Below are 17,816 nucleotides of genomic sequence, written 5' to 3' on the forward strand. Positions count from 1 at the left end.
GGGAGATATTTTTGGTGAAAGTATATTGGTTTTGAAAGACTTTAATTTACTAGATGGGGAAAATGGGCCACAACATTTTGGTAACTACTTGAGGAACTTGCAAGCTAGTCCCACACCCCGTATTAACCCTGGTACATTGGATGCATGCCTGACTGCATGAGCCCTAAGGAGTTGTGATGGGAGTTCAGGAACAGTGACAGAACTGCAGGGCCTCCAACCCAACTGGCTTGGCAAGTGTCTGTGAAGGAAATATTAACTGAGCTGTCAGGGACTGAAACCAGACAGATCTTCCCCCAAGCAACCAGCAACAGGACAAGAGGACACAGCCTTGAGCTGCACCCAGGGGAGGTTTAGGTTGGACGGCAGGATTTCTTCACAGAAGGGGTGATTAAATATCGGAATGGACTGCCCAGGGAGTTGATCAAGTCACCATCCCTGTGTAAGACGGGATGTGGCACTTAGTGCCCCAGTCGAGTTGACATGATGGCGTTGGGTTGTAGGTTGGATTCGACTTTTTCAGAGGTCTTTTCCAACCTAATTGATTCAGTGATATTTCACTTTGCTATTACTGGTCAACATGGACCTGCACAACACTAAAAATTACCTAAAGCACAAATGCATACCAGAGCACATCCTAAAGGCCCAAATACGCCATTTCGGGGAAGAGAAAAGCCTAGGACACAAAAAAATATACCAGCCAGATTGTGAAAACGGTAACGCTGAGGTGAAGAGCTGGCACCCCTGAGGAACGGAGGGGGATTGGAACGCAGGGGCGCTGAGGCGGCGGCGCCGCGTGCCCGCCCGAAGGGCGGGAGCAGCACGCGCCGTCCCAACGGCTCCAGCAGCGGCTGCGGCGCGCGCGCCAGACACGTCCCTTCGCCCAACCGTCACCGGCTTTAAAGAGCGCTCGCGTGCCGGGCACGTTTGCCTCGCCGCGATTGGCTGGCGCGGCCTGTCAGTTGTATCCGTGCCCGCCCTCCGCGCCCGCTGATTGGCCGGGCGGGGCAAGAGCGAGGGAAAGCTGTGGCCGCGGGGCCGGGCGCATGAGGCGCTGAGACCGCCGGCGGCCGGGCTGCGCTCTGTGGCGGTCGGCTCCCGACGGGACAGCGGGGAGTCATGCCGTGGCCTCGTCTGCCTGGGGATAGCGGTGGGTTCGGGTCCTTGCCGTGTCGTGGGGGGAAGGCGGAGGCAGCTTGATGAGGGGACGGAGTGGTGTGGAGAAGGGGCCTTGACGTGCGAGTCGGCGGGAGTAGTGGAGGGAGATGCCGGGGGTGTTGGGTTTTTTCTCTTCCCTCACCGCCCCACATGCAGTCGCGCCTCCTCCCGTGCGTGGCGTTTGTGCCCTGGGGTGTGCCCGAGTTTGGTTTGCTTCCTGCATGGGTGTTTGTAGCTCCTCAGGGCCGCTTCGCCCCTTCGAGCTCCCGCGGTCCCAGTCCGGTGCCCGCTTGCTGCACTTGCAGATAACGACGTTCCCGCTCTGGTGTTAGAACTCACCGAGACAAAGGGAAAATAAATTTGCCTCTTCCTTGCTCCAGCTTCGTTGTTTTCTCCATCACTTGTTAGGCCTGAAGCTGCCAAAAGATTTCCTAATTACGGAATCTCTGTGCAGCTTGTAGGCTGTGAAACCCAGTAATTCCCTTGCTGAAAGGAGATGGGACACCGTTTGTAGCAGAGAGGAGCCATGCTGTTTCTGCTGATGCCTGTCGGGGATTTTTTTTTGTGCTCTACCCTGCTGCTTTTCCGGAATCTCATTTTGATGAAGCCAGGAGTTTTTTTCACTGTTTGGTTTTTTAGTGTCCAGTGACAGATTTAATTTAAGCTTCTTGAGAGTGGTTGCTTGCATGGATTCCTGCCCTAAAATGAATACCTGCTTGGTGAAAAGACAGAAAAGATATCTCCCCACCAAAAATCTTCTTTTTTTCCTAGGGTTGGAAAAAAATCACTGGTGACACTATTCTAATGAAAGGATTTTTGGAGTCTGTTAGAATGTCATGTGAAGGCTGTTGTGAAAAAAATGCGCTTAGAAATAGTGATTACAGTGATGCAAAGCACATTAGAAATGACAAAGCTGGGGCAGGAGTGGCGGAAGCTGCAGCCCCACCTCTGGATAGTAGTATCATTGCATAACATCCATAAGTGTAGTAGGGGAACAGGCACTTCATCACTCCATAAATTAAGTCTATAATATTTTTAAGAACTTCAGTTTTGTTCAGCAAATAATAGTGGGTTGTCAAGAAACATTTGTGTAAACTTTAAGCTGTTTTTAAGTGTTTTTCTTGTAAAAAGTAAACTGCTGATGGCTCGGGACATTGTCTTTTGGAGTGTGAGCCTGAAGACGAAGAAAGCTGAAAGTAAAAGGGGCACTGAAAAACAAACAGTGGTACCTTATTTTTCTGGTGGTGATTTTTTGGGCAGCATTTCTTTTGAAGAAGTGACGTAGCACCTGGAAATGACATTTGGACAAAGGATTGGAGTGATGAAAAAGATTGCTTGTCTAAATATCACAAACAGTAGGCAGAAAATGTTGGGAAAGGAATAAATAAATGGGAGGCAATGAAAGAAACATCTGACTTGAGATTTTTTTAGGGGCTTGCTAATAAAATTGGTAATTGCTAAGTGGTGTGGTTGTTTTCCATCACGTGGGTGACAGAAACTTAAAGCTGTTGGGTGAGATCTTGGCATGCCAGAGAAATAGGAGGTAGGGCAGCAACAACCATATTGATAAACCTGCTTAGTTTTTGAAACTGTGAAAATAGATAAAGCCATGAAAATAGGAATCCTAGAGGTGGGATTATTTCACACCCTTAGTTTTGCTGGACAGTTCTGCCCAATTTTATTATATATTGGTATTAATTAAGTTATTTATGTTCATGAGTTCTTTGAATTCTTTCTACTAACCGGGCATGGACTTAAGTTGTTCCTCAAGTATTTTCGTTCTAAAATACAGTTTTGAAATAATTGGTATTTTTATAAAATGTAGTAATGAGAAAATGGAACTTGTCACCTCAGGTAGCTTATTGATCCCTTACACAGCTGTGATCACATGGTTTATGAAAGAATTCATTCTTCTACTTGAAGGACAGCATTCTTAAAAATAGTTGTGCTGTTTATGTTGTGATAGCTGTGATAGCACTTAGGAGAGTTTGTATATAGATTATGTAGCTGCTGGTAAAGTTCAAGATTATCCCAGCTACGGAACAAATGTTGTGAAAGCGAGTACAGAGGTGATAATGGTTGGATGTAGGACTGAAGCCTTACGCTAAATAAAGTTGCAGTAAATAGGCAAATATAGCCTAAATGGTTTTTCTGTATTTTGGTAGCTTCTGCATGCACATAACAACTTAGAATTTGCTGAATTGGAATATTTGCCATATTCTGTTGAAGCTGTTGCAGATATGCGTGAGGAGAATAAAGAGGCAGCAAATGGATGCGGCAAAATCCGAAGTGGTGCTCAAAATGGGGCTGCTTTACTTGCCCTAATGGAGAAGACTGGATACAGCATGGTGCAGCAAAACGGGCAAAGAAAATTTGGTGGTCCTCCACCAGGTAAGCATTTCTTTTGAGATTTCTTTTGACACTGAAAATTGGTGTAGCCTCATGTTGTGTATCTTGATAGTGACAGTAGTAAAAGGTTAAGGAAACAGTGTAAGAAGCACAACATGTATGGGGAGAGCCCTGGTGTGTTTTACAGTTTCCAGCAATTTAAGATCTTTTGAGCTAGACTATGTTGAACATTTGCTTTTGGTGGATTTCAAAAGTCACAGCTTTAAAACCAGCTAAAATTGACAGGTAGCAGAACAAATGTGGAGCTCAAAATGCCGAGTGTGTTCCATATGACTGAGAACACGCTTCAAAACATTTAGTGGCACAGAGGGGAAAAAAAAGTTGGTGATAGAGGCATAACCTAGTTAATGTCTTCTCTGACTGCTTACCACTTGCGTTGGCCAAAGCATTTTTTTTTTTTAATGAACATTTGTTCTCTGAGGGAGCACCAGTGAAGATTAACTCATTTTGTTTTCAGAGTTGAGGATAAAACATTTATTTTATTTTGAATAATTTTTCCAGTGATGTTGGCATCAGCAGTGTACAAGAATTTTTCTACTAGGCCTGGTTGTATGACATGGAGTACTCTTGCTTCTGAATCAGATCATGCACTTAGACAAGCAGAAAAGAGGAGAATTCTTTGTGCTGCTCTTTCAGTTCATTCTCACATGTGGCCTGTGATCCCATGTCTTTGTAAGTTATGCTCAGAAGCATGAACTCTATTTGCTCATTGCTATATGTAGTTTAAGTTAGAGCTGCATCAAAATTATTTCTCTGGAAGTTTTTCTGTTTAAAATTTTGTCTATACTTTTACTAAGCCTATATAAAATAGCAAAAGGAAGCCCTGTGAAACTATTTTGAAAATGGCACTGGAAAAAGAACTGCAGGGCATTGCTGACTTCAGTCAGTTCTTAAATTATTATACAACTTTTACATAATAATGATGTCTTTTAATTAGAACATTAGACAGTATTGTGTTTGTTTGGCAAAGCTAGTTTTATTAATATTTTCTGAAACTAGATGTGTTTGAAAAAGTATCTCTTCCATCAGTCCATTCATTGACATTAGTTACATGTTTTTCCTTCAAATCTTCATGTATTTTCATAGGTTTTTTTGGTTGGAAATTACCAAATTACCCTAAGTTGCTATAAATGGCTCTAGGCCAGATGAGACTTTAATGTTTGAGATGGCTTGTAAGAAATTACAATATCTTCATAAATGAAGGGTTTCACTGTGAATTTTGCTGATTTAGGATGTGATTTCTATAAGCTTGTGTTGCTGTCAAAGGATAGTCTCACTGTCAGCTCTATTCTCAGCAGATGTGGCTGAAAATTGCCCTAAAAAATTACAGGTTTTTACCTGACATCAGTGCAGTTCTTATTCAGTTTATGCCACTTGTGAAAAATGTATCTGTAGAGTGTTTAATATAAAAAGACAGAAGTGAGTTTTCATAGTTTTGTATCTGCTGCCATCTAAGCAGTAGGCCCAGTGATGTCACTAGGCATGTGAAGTTTAAGATGGCATGGATACTAACAGTGGAGGATTATGACTAATGTTGCTTGAACTGCTCCAAAAATAGGAGTCCCGTTTTCTATCATCCGGAGATGAATCAAGTACCCAGTCAAGGAAACTCTCTGGTCAACTGCTTGTGGAATGCTTTTGACTAACTTTCCGTGTTTGCTCTGCTAAGTACGTGTCCCTCATTGGCATATGTGGCACAGAGCAGTTTTCTTTAGGTCAGGAGTCAAGAGGTTAATTGCAGTTGGCAGTAATGTGCTGTACTGCTGAGTTAGTATGCAGCTTCAAAGTTAGAAGGGGGGCTTTTTGTATGGTAAATGGCTTTTACTTACTGAGAATCACTGTTCAATGAGTTACCAGACTGAGGAGGGTGGTAAAAGTTTGTCTAGTTAGTAAATAAATAAAAATTGTTACTTAATTTCATTACTTCCCTACACAATTTTTTCTTGACTGAGGTGTGCAGTTGCTTTTGTCTTTGGAGCTCCTAAATGTGGTACAGCTGGTTTATTGTTTTTATGTGGGAAGGTGAGTGTGAGTGATGTGAATGTGAGTGATGGCAGTGCTTGGTCTGCAAATGGTGTTAGCTGCCATGTCCAGTCAGACCTCAGCTGAAGTGGTCAGAAATGTTTACAAAGGTGAAAATGATAAAGACGTGGAATGCTGTGAGGAACAGAACCAGGCTTTTTCCTAGGTAAGTCATGGCAGTGTGACTCCAAATGTGTGTCAATTCTGATGCCTTGGTAGCTTCCCTGTGTGCCATGTAGTTCTTTCTGTACAGTTAGTGTACACTTACAGATGAAAAGTTACTCTGTGAGAAGGCAAAAACGTCTCAATTCTGTTAATTTTTTCCCATGTAAATTACAGGCTCTTTGGCAATACAAACATGAAGGAAAAAGTGTTAATTACAAAATCACCCAAATATAATTTATTCTGAACTTCAAATCAAAGTACATTATTTAATCATCTTTTTGTCTAAACTTGTCAAGAGTAATTATTTTTTCACCTTGCCTCATAATGCTTTCTCATTTCATGCTAGTACTTACTAAGTTTTGTGTTGGTTTTTTCTACCATCTTTGTACTCCTTGCTTTTCCTCTTAGAGAAAACCTTTCTTCTCAAAAACTTTAGAAAAGGCTTTTAGTTATGATTTGAGTGTCTGCCTTTGAACCTTCTACCTGAAAGCCAAGCGAACTTTTTTTAAATTATTTTTTTATTATTTTGGGGAAATGGAGTGCCATATTTGAAGATCACAACTCCATAATATTAAATGCATAAATACATTTTTGCATTATCTGTTGAACATATCTTTCAGTGTATATGGCAGAGATATAAAGCAATGTCTGAGTGTCCTTGGCTTAAGGAGAGAAGCATAGATGTTCTTGTAGCTTTCAGATGTCAGCCAAAGACTGACTTGTTCTGTGGTTTTTTATTTACTTTTTTTTTTCCTACCATCCACTACTGCCTGTGAAAACTGTGGTCTGTTTTTAGAGTAAAAGTGTTCAATCTTTTTGCCTATTGGAGAAAGTTTGGCTCTGTATCCTGCCTTCCTTAGGGAGTCCTATTTTATTGGATGAGTGGAGGTGGAAGCAAAATGTTTGGACTTTTTGATTGATGTCAAGGAAGAAAAAAAAAGTGCTGCACTGGGGACCCTTACCAAAATTTATAAAAATATGGGCAAGAAGTGCAGAGAAACATTTTGTATCTTTAAAGTGTTGCAGTAGAAAATAAAACTGAAGTTCTTACTGAGGTATTGTTCTTAGGTATATCAGTTTTATTAATAACTGAAATAAAATTGTAAGGGGCAAAAAATTATCGAAATAGAGACTCTTGGTAAACCTGTTAGCGTTTTCGATAACAGGTTCAGTGTGTTGTCATACAGATTCCATTGGAAAAAAAACCAGAAAATGGAACTGAAAGAAATACAAACTGTGCGTTTCTGGCATTTTGTTTTTATTTAAATATAAAAGAAATAAGACATAATAGAAGAGAATGTGCTAGTTTTCAGTTGAGACCAAAAATAAATAAATAACTCCCACATTGGAACTGGGTGTGGGAGAAATGTGCCTATGTGGCATTTGTACTAAGATTGCTGTTGGAAAATTTATTTTAAGGTTGGGAAGGTCCTCCACCACCTCGTGGATGTGAAGTTTTTGTGGGTAAGATTCCTCGCGATATGTATGAAGATGAACTAGTTCCTGTTTTCGAGAGAGCTGGGAAGATCTATGAGCTGAGACTGATGATGGAATTCACTGGTGAGAACCGAGGCTATGCTTTTGTGATGTACACCACTAAAGAGGAAGCCCAGCTGGCCATCAAGATTCTTAATAATTATGAAATTCGTCCAGGGAAGTTTATTGGTGTCTGTGTAAGCTTGGACAACTGCAGACTGTTTATTGGAGCAATTCCTAAAGATAAGAAGAAAGAAGAAATACTGAATGAAATGAGAAAAGTTACAGAAGGAGTGGTGGATGTCATTGTTTATCCAAATGCCACTGACAAATCTAAAAATCGTGGCTTTGCCTTTGTAGAATATGAATCTCACAGAGCAGCTGCAATGGCTAGAAGACGACTAATCCCAGGTAAAACTGTTTGTAATTAAACTGAGTTTTTATGGGAAGTATCTATTTCCATATTGTGGGGGGATGAGATGGTGGATCATCCCTGTTTTCCATTCTTTAAGGTGTTTTGAGAGTTTCAAAACTGCAGTATTGCCTTTTGGCTAAGGGCGATTTTTTATGTTTTGTTGTTGAGGAGGGTTTTGTTAAACTTTTTTTTTAAGAAGCTATAATTTAAGTAGTTCTGACAATTAAAAAAGTAGACATCAGTTTTATGTAATTTAGCTATTGTGATTTACATCAATACGTATTTGCATGGGCACACATTCAGTTTTCATTTACATGCACGAGGCTCTGTGCACAAATTCTCTCGAAGGTGAGTTTAGAAAGGATAATGCCTTCAATGTGCCCTGTGTTTTCTGGTGGCGTCATAAGTGACGTTATTTTCATCACTATGAAGTATGTGAATTTTTCATATTTTAAAAATACTAAAAAGTAGGTCTTGAATGTTTTAGTAGAAAATAATTTTCAGAGTTTAACAAGTAGAAGATCATTTTTTCATTGCGCCTTATTTTATACACTCTGAAGGAGGGAAAGTAGAAGGGATTAAATTGACTGAAAAAGAAGGGAATAGGTAAAGGTACAGTTAAAAAGGGAAATTCTAGAAGAGAAAGGAAGGGAAATGAACTACACAGGAAATGAAACAATATAGTTGAAGAAGCAAAGTCATTCAAGAAGATAATACAGCATTAGCTTTGCTGAAATGAATGCCAAAACTATTAAGGCTAAGATGTAGGCAAGTCTTGTGTTAACAGCTGACAGAGTGTTACCTAAGGGTTATGTAGTATGTGTATGATATATACACAAATACATAATATGCAAACGTATATACAAAATGCAAATTATCAAATGTATAATAATATAATAAATATCAATACAGTACTTGTAATAATATGTAATACATTCAACATATTGGGGTGTATATATATATGTATATATGCAAAGTGGTGGGAGAAATACCTCCAGATCACTGAATGGAAAATAAACCGGTATGATATGCAGAATGATAGGTTGACATGAGTAACAAAACAGGTTTGGTTTTGTTTTTTTCTTTTAATTTGGGTTCTGGTGTCTGGTGCAACATAGAGTAAGGTTTGTGTTACAGATATACGCTTAGATTACTATTTCCAGGTGTTGCCCATACTTTTTAAAGAGGTAATATTATTGAAGAGGCTCTGTTTAGTAGCTAGTTAAATACATTACTTTTGGTCTCCTTTTGTGTGTGTGTATATGCATGTCGCAAAGTCTTTGTTTTGACAGCTTATGGTGCTTAATGAACCCAAAGGTAACAGAACACTTGTCATTTTTGCAGAGTCTCATTTACTTTAAAAATTTCAAGTAACTTAAGTAGATGCAGGCAACAAAACCCAGTTTCTTGTGGTATGCATCACATTTGCTTTTTTTAGAGGAAGGTGATAAGAATGATTCTGGTTTACTGTGCCTGTTTCTTATTTACATTATGCTTCTTTGCTGTAGGAACGTTCCAGCCCTGGGGTCATACTATTCAAGTAGACTGGGCAGATCCTGAGAAAGTAGTTGATGAAGAAACTATGCAGAGAGTTAAAGTATTGTATGTGAGAAATTTAATGATATCTACTACAGAGGACAAAATTAAAGCTGAATTCAACAAGTTCAAGCCAGGAGTAGTTGAACGTGTAAAGAAGTTGAGGGACTATGCTTTTGTTCATTTTTTCCACCGTGAAGATGCAGTTGCTGCTATGTCTGTAATGAATGGAAAGTGCATTGATGGAGCCAGTATTGAGGTAACACTGGCAAAGCCAGTTAACAAAGAAAGTTCTTGGAAGCAACATTTTAATGGTCAGATAAGTCCCAGTTCTGAAAATCTCTTAGGGTTTCCTAACAAAGAAGATGGTACTCAAAAATCCTTGGGGAAACCAGCAAGTCTTTCAGTTCGTCTTAATGGTCAGCACAGTCCAGGCCCCCCTGAAGTTGAAAGAAGTACATACCCCATTTTTCCAGGAATAAAGCTTACTCCAATTAGCATGTATTCTTTAAAGCTGAGTCACTTCAGTTCTGCAGTAATGCATCTGGATTATTTTTGCCATAAAAATAGCTGGGCACCACCAGAATACTGCTTGTATTCAACCACAGGTCAGGATGGGAAAATACTCTTGGTGTACAAGGTGCTTATTTCTAGTATTGCAGATGATTCCCAGAGTTATTTCATGCCAGAAAAGCTCTGTACAACAGTAGAAGATGCAAAGGAATTGGCAGCACAATTCACACTTTTACATCTAGGTAAGCATAAACACTTTTGTTTACTTATGAAGAACTGAAGCTAGAAAAGTTACTTTCAAATTGTTCTTGGTGTACATATCTTGGTGCACTTGTGTTTTTGTATAAAGTAAAAGCTAGTCTACAGAAGACTTGGTTTTTGTGTCAGTTGAGTCTGGACCATCAGATGAGAGCACTGAAGAAACACTGTAAATACCTGAACGGCCCAGTGCCAGGGTCATTTTTGCTTACGTTCATCTACTGCAATGATGTATAAGGAAGCATTAGATGACATGTAAGTGACTTAAGTTTATCTGTGAGATGAATATGGTGCTGAAAATTTATTTGAAAGTCTGTCTGCTTTCTAGCATCTTCATTTATGTATGTTCCATTTTTTAAAATTAGAATGGAACTACTAGAAAAGGGAAGTTTTTATATTAAGAAATTGGAGGTGTTGGGATTTTTTTTATTTGGTTGGGTTTTTTTACCTAGCCTGTTCTAATTCTGGTGAATTGGAAAAGTGATTGCAGTACATTGTTAAAATAGTGTTGCCATTCTTCTCTTCCCTGTACTGCTACTTAGTTCTTGTTCTGGAAGTCTCTTGAGATGTACGTAGGCTGTGGTGAGATTTCTCCTTTGGATGAGTTCATAGCAGCCTTATTTCAGGCTTGACTATGATGCCTTTTGTTTGCAATGCATGACTAAAATGTAAACAAGCTTTTTCTTCTTGCTTATGTTCTTGCTTCTCATTGGGTTTGGATTTGGCATGGCCAGAAGGTCTTGGAGGAAGAAGAACTTCAAAACACAAAGCCTTATGCATTGTCTCTTCTTCAGCCAGTGGTGTGATTAGTTTACATTAGTGGGCCGCCTCCAGAAGGTGATGCTTTCAGATGGCCAAAATGATTTTTAATGATAAATGGCTAAGTATCTGTCTGGTTTTGTACACGCAGCATTTGGTGGGCAGCATTTGACTAGTTGAGTGTCTGTTTCCATATTTTTCTCACTAAGAAAATTAGGGCCACACCTTTATAACCCATGTAATCCTGAACACAAAGGATAAAAAGGGTACTAAACTCAAAATAATGGTGTAAGGCTCTCCTGAAGAGTAAAGACTGTTGCGAGTTTTGTACCTGCCCAGTTTGCTTCTTTTGTTACCTGCCCAGTTTGCTTCTTTTGTTACCTAAAGTTATTTTCTCTCCTGTACTTCTCTGGGAAAGAATCAAGGGAACAATTATAGAAAGTTAGATTAAAAGTGATTATTCACAGCTGTGGGCAAATCCTGAATGCAAAGAAGATTTTAAAAAGTGAAGAAGGTATGTGTTGAGATCTTTATCTCTTCAGTTATAATTACAAGTGCTATAGGGAAAAGGTTTCAAAGTGAATATAAATTAATAGTATTCCAAAGCTTTTTAGCACTTGATTGTGCCATACAATCACAGTTAATGTGAATTGGTATTTAACAGAATTCCCAAATACCAGGTTTGTTTTTTGACAGCTGTCCAGCTAGTGGCCTAGTGCTAGTAGTGCTGTTTTGTTATCTTTGAATAACTTTTTTTTTTTTTCTTTTGATGGCCTCTGTGCATTCTGGTTTGTGAGGATTTGGCCCTGCAAAGAGCATACAGAACCCTGATTTGAAGCAAACATACAAGGCTGACTTTTGAAAGATACACATCTTTCATATTGATTAAAAACCCTGTTTTTGATGTTGGCATTGTTGTGATACTGAAACACAGCCCTAAGGAGTCTGAAAGTACAATTTATTTTCCCTATCTAATCTACAGAAGTTGTTTCTGTTCCAGTTTATTATATATTCCATGTTGAAAGAAATATCTGCAGGTAAAGAAGAGTTGCTAGATGTGACAGAATCCTTCCTTCTCATGGAAGTGTTGCATGGTTTGACATGTTGAATGATGCTGATGCTGCTGATGGATGTGTGGGTCGTGGTTTTTCTTTGGGGCTTGGGGTTTTGTCTGTTAGGGGTTTTTTTGATAACTAGCAGTAATTTGAAAAAAGTCTGAGTGTGTTTCTTGGAAGTAACTTACTATAAACATGAATGTGCAAAGATGACACAGGGAATAATTCTTTCTGGTAAGTAACTTCTCTTACGGGAACCTAGTTTTTTGGCCACTTAAATTTTGATGATGTACAGGGTGGGTTTTGCTGTGGTTTTTTTTCTTTTTAAAGCATATAATTAGTCTAAGGTAAGTAAATGAGAAAGGGCTGCTTTGATAGGATTTTAAAACTGGACTGCTTTGATTTATAATCTCAAGGCATTCTGGCTTTTTTTTTTTTTTTTTTTTTGGGATACACATTTCTGTGTTTGCTTTCACGCGTTACAGAATACTTGGCTTTTACACAAGTGTATATAGTACTGGTTCACAGCAGTCCTGAGCAGACAGTAGTACAACAACTAACCACTTGGTGTCACTTGAATATTTTGTAAACGATGGTTCTTAGAAAACACAGAAAACTACTTTGTCAGGGAAAGATTAATAAGCTACATTTTAATGTTACTAAATGAATCACTGACAGATCAAGGGAGTGAAGACACTCAGGCTTGGCTAAATGTGTGAAAATCACGTCTGGATGCCCATTTGTGAGAAAGGGAGCGGAGCTACATGTTGAAATTTCAGAAGGTGAATGTTGTCAGAGGGAGGATTGGGGGGATAGAGGAACAGAATAAGGAAACACCAGAATGTCCTGTAGAAAAATTAATACCTCTGCCATTAATTTGAATCGCATTTCTGCACAAATAAGTCTGTGCCTTCAGAAGTTACACAACACCTTAAATGTCAATTGCAAAGTGGTGCTTGGCTGTTAAATGTGGCATCCAGTTAGAAAATCATGTGAGACTTCCTGCTCTTGCCCGTGCTGGAGGTTGACTAAATGTGAGGCAGCTCCAGTTCAGAGACTGTATAGCTGTGTAATTAGCACACACTTGATATTCCACCTGTGCTCCAGAAGCACTCTTAGCGTAGAGTCAATACCGAAATAGGAGGTGGTGTTATCATTTAGGTCCTTTGCTTCAGTAACAGTGGTTTGTAGCTAATGGAATCAAACTGGCTCATCCGCATATCTTCAAAGTAGAGGCAGAAGAAAATTTGGAATTGCCATAGATACGCTCTGAATTGTTGGAGAACTCCCACCTCCCTTTTTTTATTAAGATTAAACATCTGAAGCCTGGAAAAACAGAGCCTTCTTTTGGAAACTATTATTTTGGTTGGTTTGTTTTCATTTGCTGCTGTTGGAATTCCACTGGTTTAAGGAAATACCAGAACATGTCCGAACCTATTTCTAGTCCTTAAGATAACACTCTCTATAGCAAAGGCTGAGTCCTGGGAAATTCTCTCCCTGCTGAGTTTGACTTAAGGGTGATGGGGAAGAATGGGAGAAGTTCCAGTAAAGTTTCCTGTTTCAGGGATCTGCCAGGTTTGAAATGGGTATTCCACTAGAGGGTGTTCTTTGCACTTTCACACTTGCTAATTCATGTTACATCTCACTGAGATGCAATTTATGAAATTAATTTGTGAGGTAGAAGAGAATATTTTAAAATATTTGTGAGAAAAATATACGGATAAATCTCCAAGAAAAAGTCTTTTAATAACTAACTATAGCACATAAATAACAGTTTCCTTCCAGTTCCTCACATACAACTTTTATAGTAAATAATACTGAAATAGGTGGAGCAGCCATTGTGTCTTACTACTGTGAATTCACTTGTTTAAACATCTTAAAATTGCAGTAGCAATTTTAAGTCATGGATAAAACTTTTATAAGCTAGTTCAAGAGTCTGTATTTAGCATCTGTGTCTCAGAACAAACGTCTCTGCAGACTGCTGTATTAGATTTTGAACATTAAACCTAAAGGTCAAGTGAGATGGTTTTTATGTTGTTGTAGGAATTTTCTTTACTTAAACATTGCCGTGGTTTGCTTTATCAAAATTAGTTATGTTGCTGTTGGAGCAAGCAACAGCCGCAAATTTTAAGGTTTTTGAAAAAAAATACAGAAGTTGCTGGCTTTGTTTAGCAAATACAGATGATAAGTGGTGATTTGTGGTTTGGGGGGTTTTAGTGATTTTTAGAAAGGCTCAGAAGGTAGTATAAGAAGTTTTTTAACAGTATGAATTTAGAAGTCTGAAATATTTATCAGGTGACTTACACATATAATGGGTTTTCTTACAGCCCCCGAGCAAGCATATATAGCATTGCTGTCCCTGAAGGCAGCATGGTGGGATAGTAAAGGTGAGTAAGCCTCTCAGGATTGTTTATTGTGGCTTTTTGCCCTCTCAGAGACATTGTCTTAGCTGCAATGTTTGCACTGTTTGTTAGAGAAGTTGTACTTTCCCCACAGACGCAGCTCTAAGAAGGATTTCTAGAGATTCTCTGTTGCTTTTTTCCAAAGGAGACCATACCTCTACTGCCCTATAATACCTGCTGATGGATCACGCAGTCTCATGTTCTTGTCGGTTGTGCAGCGCAAAGGAAGGTTATAGTTTTTACTCCTAAAATGACTCTGAGTCATTTTTCAGTTGTTTCTTAATTATTTGCCTTTCCAGCTTGGGTTTAAATTTATGTTGAGAAGTGGGAGCTCTTACTCCTCTGGGCACTTGGACTATTTTTTGGCTAGTCAGTTTCATGGGAAAGAGACTACTGTCTCCTCTGACTTTTTTTTGAATATGCTATTGTGGATGAATTTAAGTGTGTATCTGTCACTTCTGAGGCCTCCCTCTTTTTTTTTTTTTTTTTTTTTTTTGAATGGCATGAGAATGGTTTTTAAAAGCTTGCAGGGCAGTTTGAAAATGGCATTAAATGCATGCTCTGTGTTAACTGCTGAAAGCTTCTAATCTCAGGCACACAGAATATTTCCCAAAGATTCAGTTATTTTTCAGCTGCTGCTTATGGGAACACAAATTTGTAAATCTTGGCCTGTATAGGTGAACTTGGAAAAGAGTAAGAGAGATACAACAGTGTTGGACTATATTTATCTGTGAAATAACTTGTCTGCCTTCAGTAGAGTCAGTCACTTCACAACAGGATATAATTCAGCACAGTTTTTTCTACTCCACTGATGATCACAGTGAAGTTGGGTTTTGTTTATGCAGTGTACATCAGGCAGAACTTGGTGCATAGTTGAGTGCAGACTCTGATTTAAAGTGTTAAATATGCAATATGAATTATGCTGCTGTGATGTGTATGATACATGTAGCTAATATGGCTCAGAACAGTGATCTAATATGCACTTAAGAGTTGTCTGCATTAATATTTTGCATTCAGTGAAGGTGAAACAAAGGGCTATTATGATGAAGTTCAGTGTGTGTCTGTGTGTATATATATATATATATAAAGGATGAGAAAATGTGTTCAGTACTGAAGAATGGGGTTTCTTAGAAGTATAAGGGTCTTAGGAAAAAAAACTCCTTGAACAGCTGACTAAACAGTTTCTTAATTATTTTGAGTTAGTGCTGCAGAGGAAAGGGAAGAATGAGCATTGGCATAAGACTGTGAATGCTTTTGTTACACCATTATCTTAAGTTCCTTAATAGTTAAGTCCATGTTGAAACGGATAATTCAGTATGTTTGCTGAAATCAAAGTCTCTTTCATCCCCCTCCCCCTCTCTTTCTGCAGCCAACTGCACACCCTACTTGATTTGAATTTCCCTGAAGAAGAGAAGTTTGGAATTTTTTGCTTTGGATCTTGTCATGAAAGGAAAAAGAACACCCCACTGATACATAATTATTGGAAATTCACATTCCGTGTTTATCAATGAATAATTCTTCGAAGTGTGTGTATTAAGCATTTCAATTTAAAGATTAGTGAAATTGAATGTTAAATTGTTTTGGTTAGTTTGATTAAATTTGGGTTTTAAAACATAATTTGTTTAAAAGATTTTTATTACCTGTAATTGTTTCAACACTAAATATAAATTACTGTTGTATAGACTATTTGCCACAATTCCTACTCTTGTATTCTCGCACAGAATTTTTACAGCTTCTATTGTATGTAATAAATCTTAAACAAATGTTAAAAAAACCCACCAACAAAACAATAAACACTATTCTGTCAACTCTGCCTTTTCATACATAAACATGCATAATATGAAGCTTAAATACCATCCCTCCAGTTTGCTTCCATTAACTTGATGCAAAATTTTGTAGGAAGAACATGTCCAATAAAATCTTTACTTAGGATATAGCATTACATCAATGGAAAACTTGTATTTTGAAGGACTTTATTTCAGTGTACCATCAGGCTACATTGCTGTAGTCATAACATTGAGGTTCAATATCTTAGTTAATTCTTGGAGATGATGAAACCAGCACTTGTGCTTGCCTTGGGTAGCCGTGTGGAACAGCAGCTTGCTCACTTTATAATCAGACCATGTTCTTCTTAAAAAACATTGTTTAGCATTAAACTGAAAATAGTTTTTGATTTTAAAAATCAGATATATGTAATTCATTTTGAGTGAGCCATCTTTATTTTTCTTGTGACTATTTGGCATTTCTCAGTCAAGTGCTTTATTTATTGAATGACAAAAGAATAACAACTTTTCTTTACCTTTTTAAAAATCTGAAACTAATACAGTAGACCATTCTTATTTTTGGATTTTATACATAGTTTCAGTTCTTTGACAAGGAGTGGGCCAAGTGGTTAAAATGTCTAAGGGCCTCACCTATGCAAGTATTGTTTGTAACCTGTTGTATCTGAAAATTGTTTGTCAGAAAGGAATATTATGTAGACAGAAAACAATGCAATGGAAAGATTTCAAGTTGAATAATTTTTCTTAAAAGCAATCAACTGTGTTGGTCCACTATGTATTTTGGTTCAGTGTATTTCATCACCATATTAAATTGTCCTTTTTGCTGTTAATTTAGGTGCAGTTGTAGCAGTTTCATTTTTTTTGCATTTGATATTAGCTACATAATAATTCTTCTAAACGTTGCAATTTCGAACGTTGAAATAATGTGTTTGACTTCTGTACGTGAATTACCATTTATATTAAATTTATGCTGTTCATATTTGGTGTCTGTAAAAGAAAATAAATCATTATTTTAGACGTGGTACCTTCACAAACTTCCTTTGCAGGATTCACTTTGCTTTCTCTAGTAACAGGCTTTGGCCAGAGGCTGCAATGCTTTGCTGAACAAAAGGAAGGTGATTAAGTGGCTGGGTGAACGCTTGAAAAAAGAAAAGTAATTCTTAAACAGCAGGTTGGCTCATAGCTTCTGTCGCATGTGAAAGTTGTTAAAAGGTTAGGATTTCCTACAAAACTCATGAGGAAAGGGAACAGGGAACTTGTTTAATCCATGTTTAAACTGAGTGGTTCCTAAGGCCAAGACAAAAACTGGTGTTTGAGATAGAATGATAGAGTATAATGCTGATAAGATACAGGGTTGGTAATTTAAAAGTGTTTTCCTGGCAGCCTGAGAATTCCAGTCTACAGACTGCTGAAATAAGCTTAATTTTATTTTTTAAGTGTCTTGATGAAGACTCAGGTTTTTGCATTTCTGCAAAGGTAAAATCCACATTGTTAGCTACTTAAGGGAGCTGTGGGCTAAGGTGCACAAAGATTGCGTAATATTACAATGAATAGCAGAAGAAGAGCTGTGAACAAAAGGAGGTACTGGAAAGCCAGGGGATTGCATTTTTCAGGTTTGTAACATCCTTCTTCAGATTTCCAACTGTCCCTCCTGTCTTTGAGGCAAAAACACCCCCCAGCTTTGCTACAAACTAGAAAATCTAATCATTATTAACATGAGCATGTGTCTTGGCAATTATTTTCAGTATTCCCAACCTGTGTGATAGTACTAAACCATTGTCAAGCATTTGAGTGTAATGAGTACTAGGTTGATGTCAGCCAAATACAACCCTCAGGCAGAATTGGTCTTTGTTCTGCAGCTAAGAACAGT

General features: G+C 38.3%; 1 protein-coding gene across 3 annotated transcripts in view; it reads left to right on the plus strand.

Moving 5' to 3' along the window:
• The first annotated feature begins 933 nt into the window (after positions 1 to 933).
• RBM46 (RNA binding motif protein 46) overlaps positions 934 to 17,816 on the plus strand; it is a 35,278-nt gene continuing 18,395 nt past the window's right edge. Inside the window, exons 1-6 of one of the 3 annotated variants that reach the window (XR_006019905.1) lie at positions 936 to 1,147; positions 3,385 to 3,546; positions 7,171 to 7,638; positions 9,151 to 9,933; positions 14,091 to 14,150; positions 15,535 to 16,231. Coding sequence is in view for 2 of the 3 variants with exons in the window: in XM_042049867.1 (XP_041905801.1) it covers positions 1,117 to 1,147; positions 3,385 to 3,546; positions 7,171 to 7,638; positions 9,151 to 9,933; positions 14,091 to 14,150; positions 15,535 to 15,560 (1,530 nt within the window). In the remaining variant the exon portion in view is untranslated. Of the gene's footprint in view, positions 1,148 to 3,384; positions 3,547 to 7,170; positions 7,639 to 9,150; positions 9,934 to 14,090; positions 14,151 to 15,534; positions 16,982 to 17,816 lie in introns of those variants that run through there. The other 2 variants (XM_042049867.1, XM_042049868.1) reach the window with 2 other exon arrangements.

Source organism: Corvus kubaryi, unplaced genomic scaffold, assembly GCF_017639235.1.
Source record: "Corvus kubaryi isolate FWS band 111438036 unplaced genomic scaffold, C.kubaryi_AGA036_p1.0 71, whole genome shotgun sequence".
Classification (NCBI taxonomy): Eukaryota; Metazoa; Chordata; class Aves; order Passeriformes; family Corvidae; genus Corvus; species Corvus kubaryi.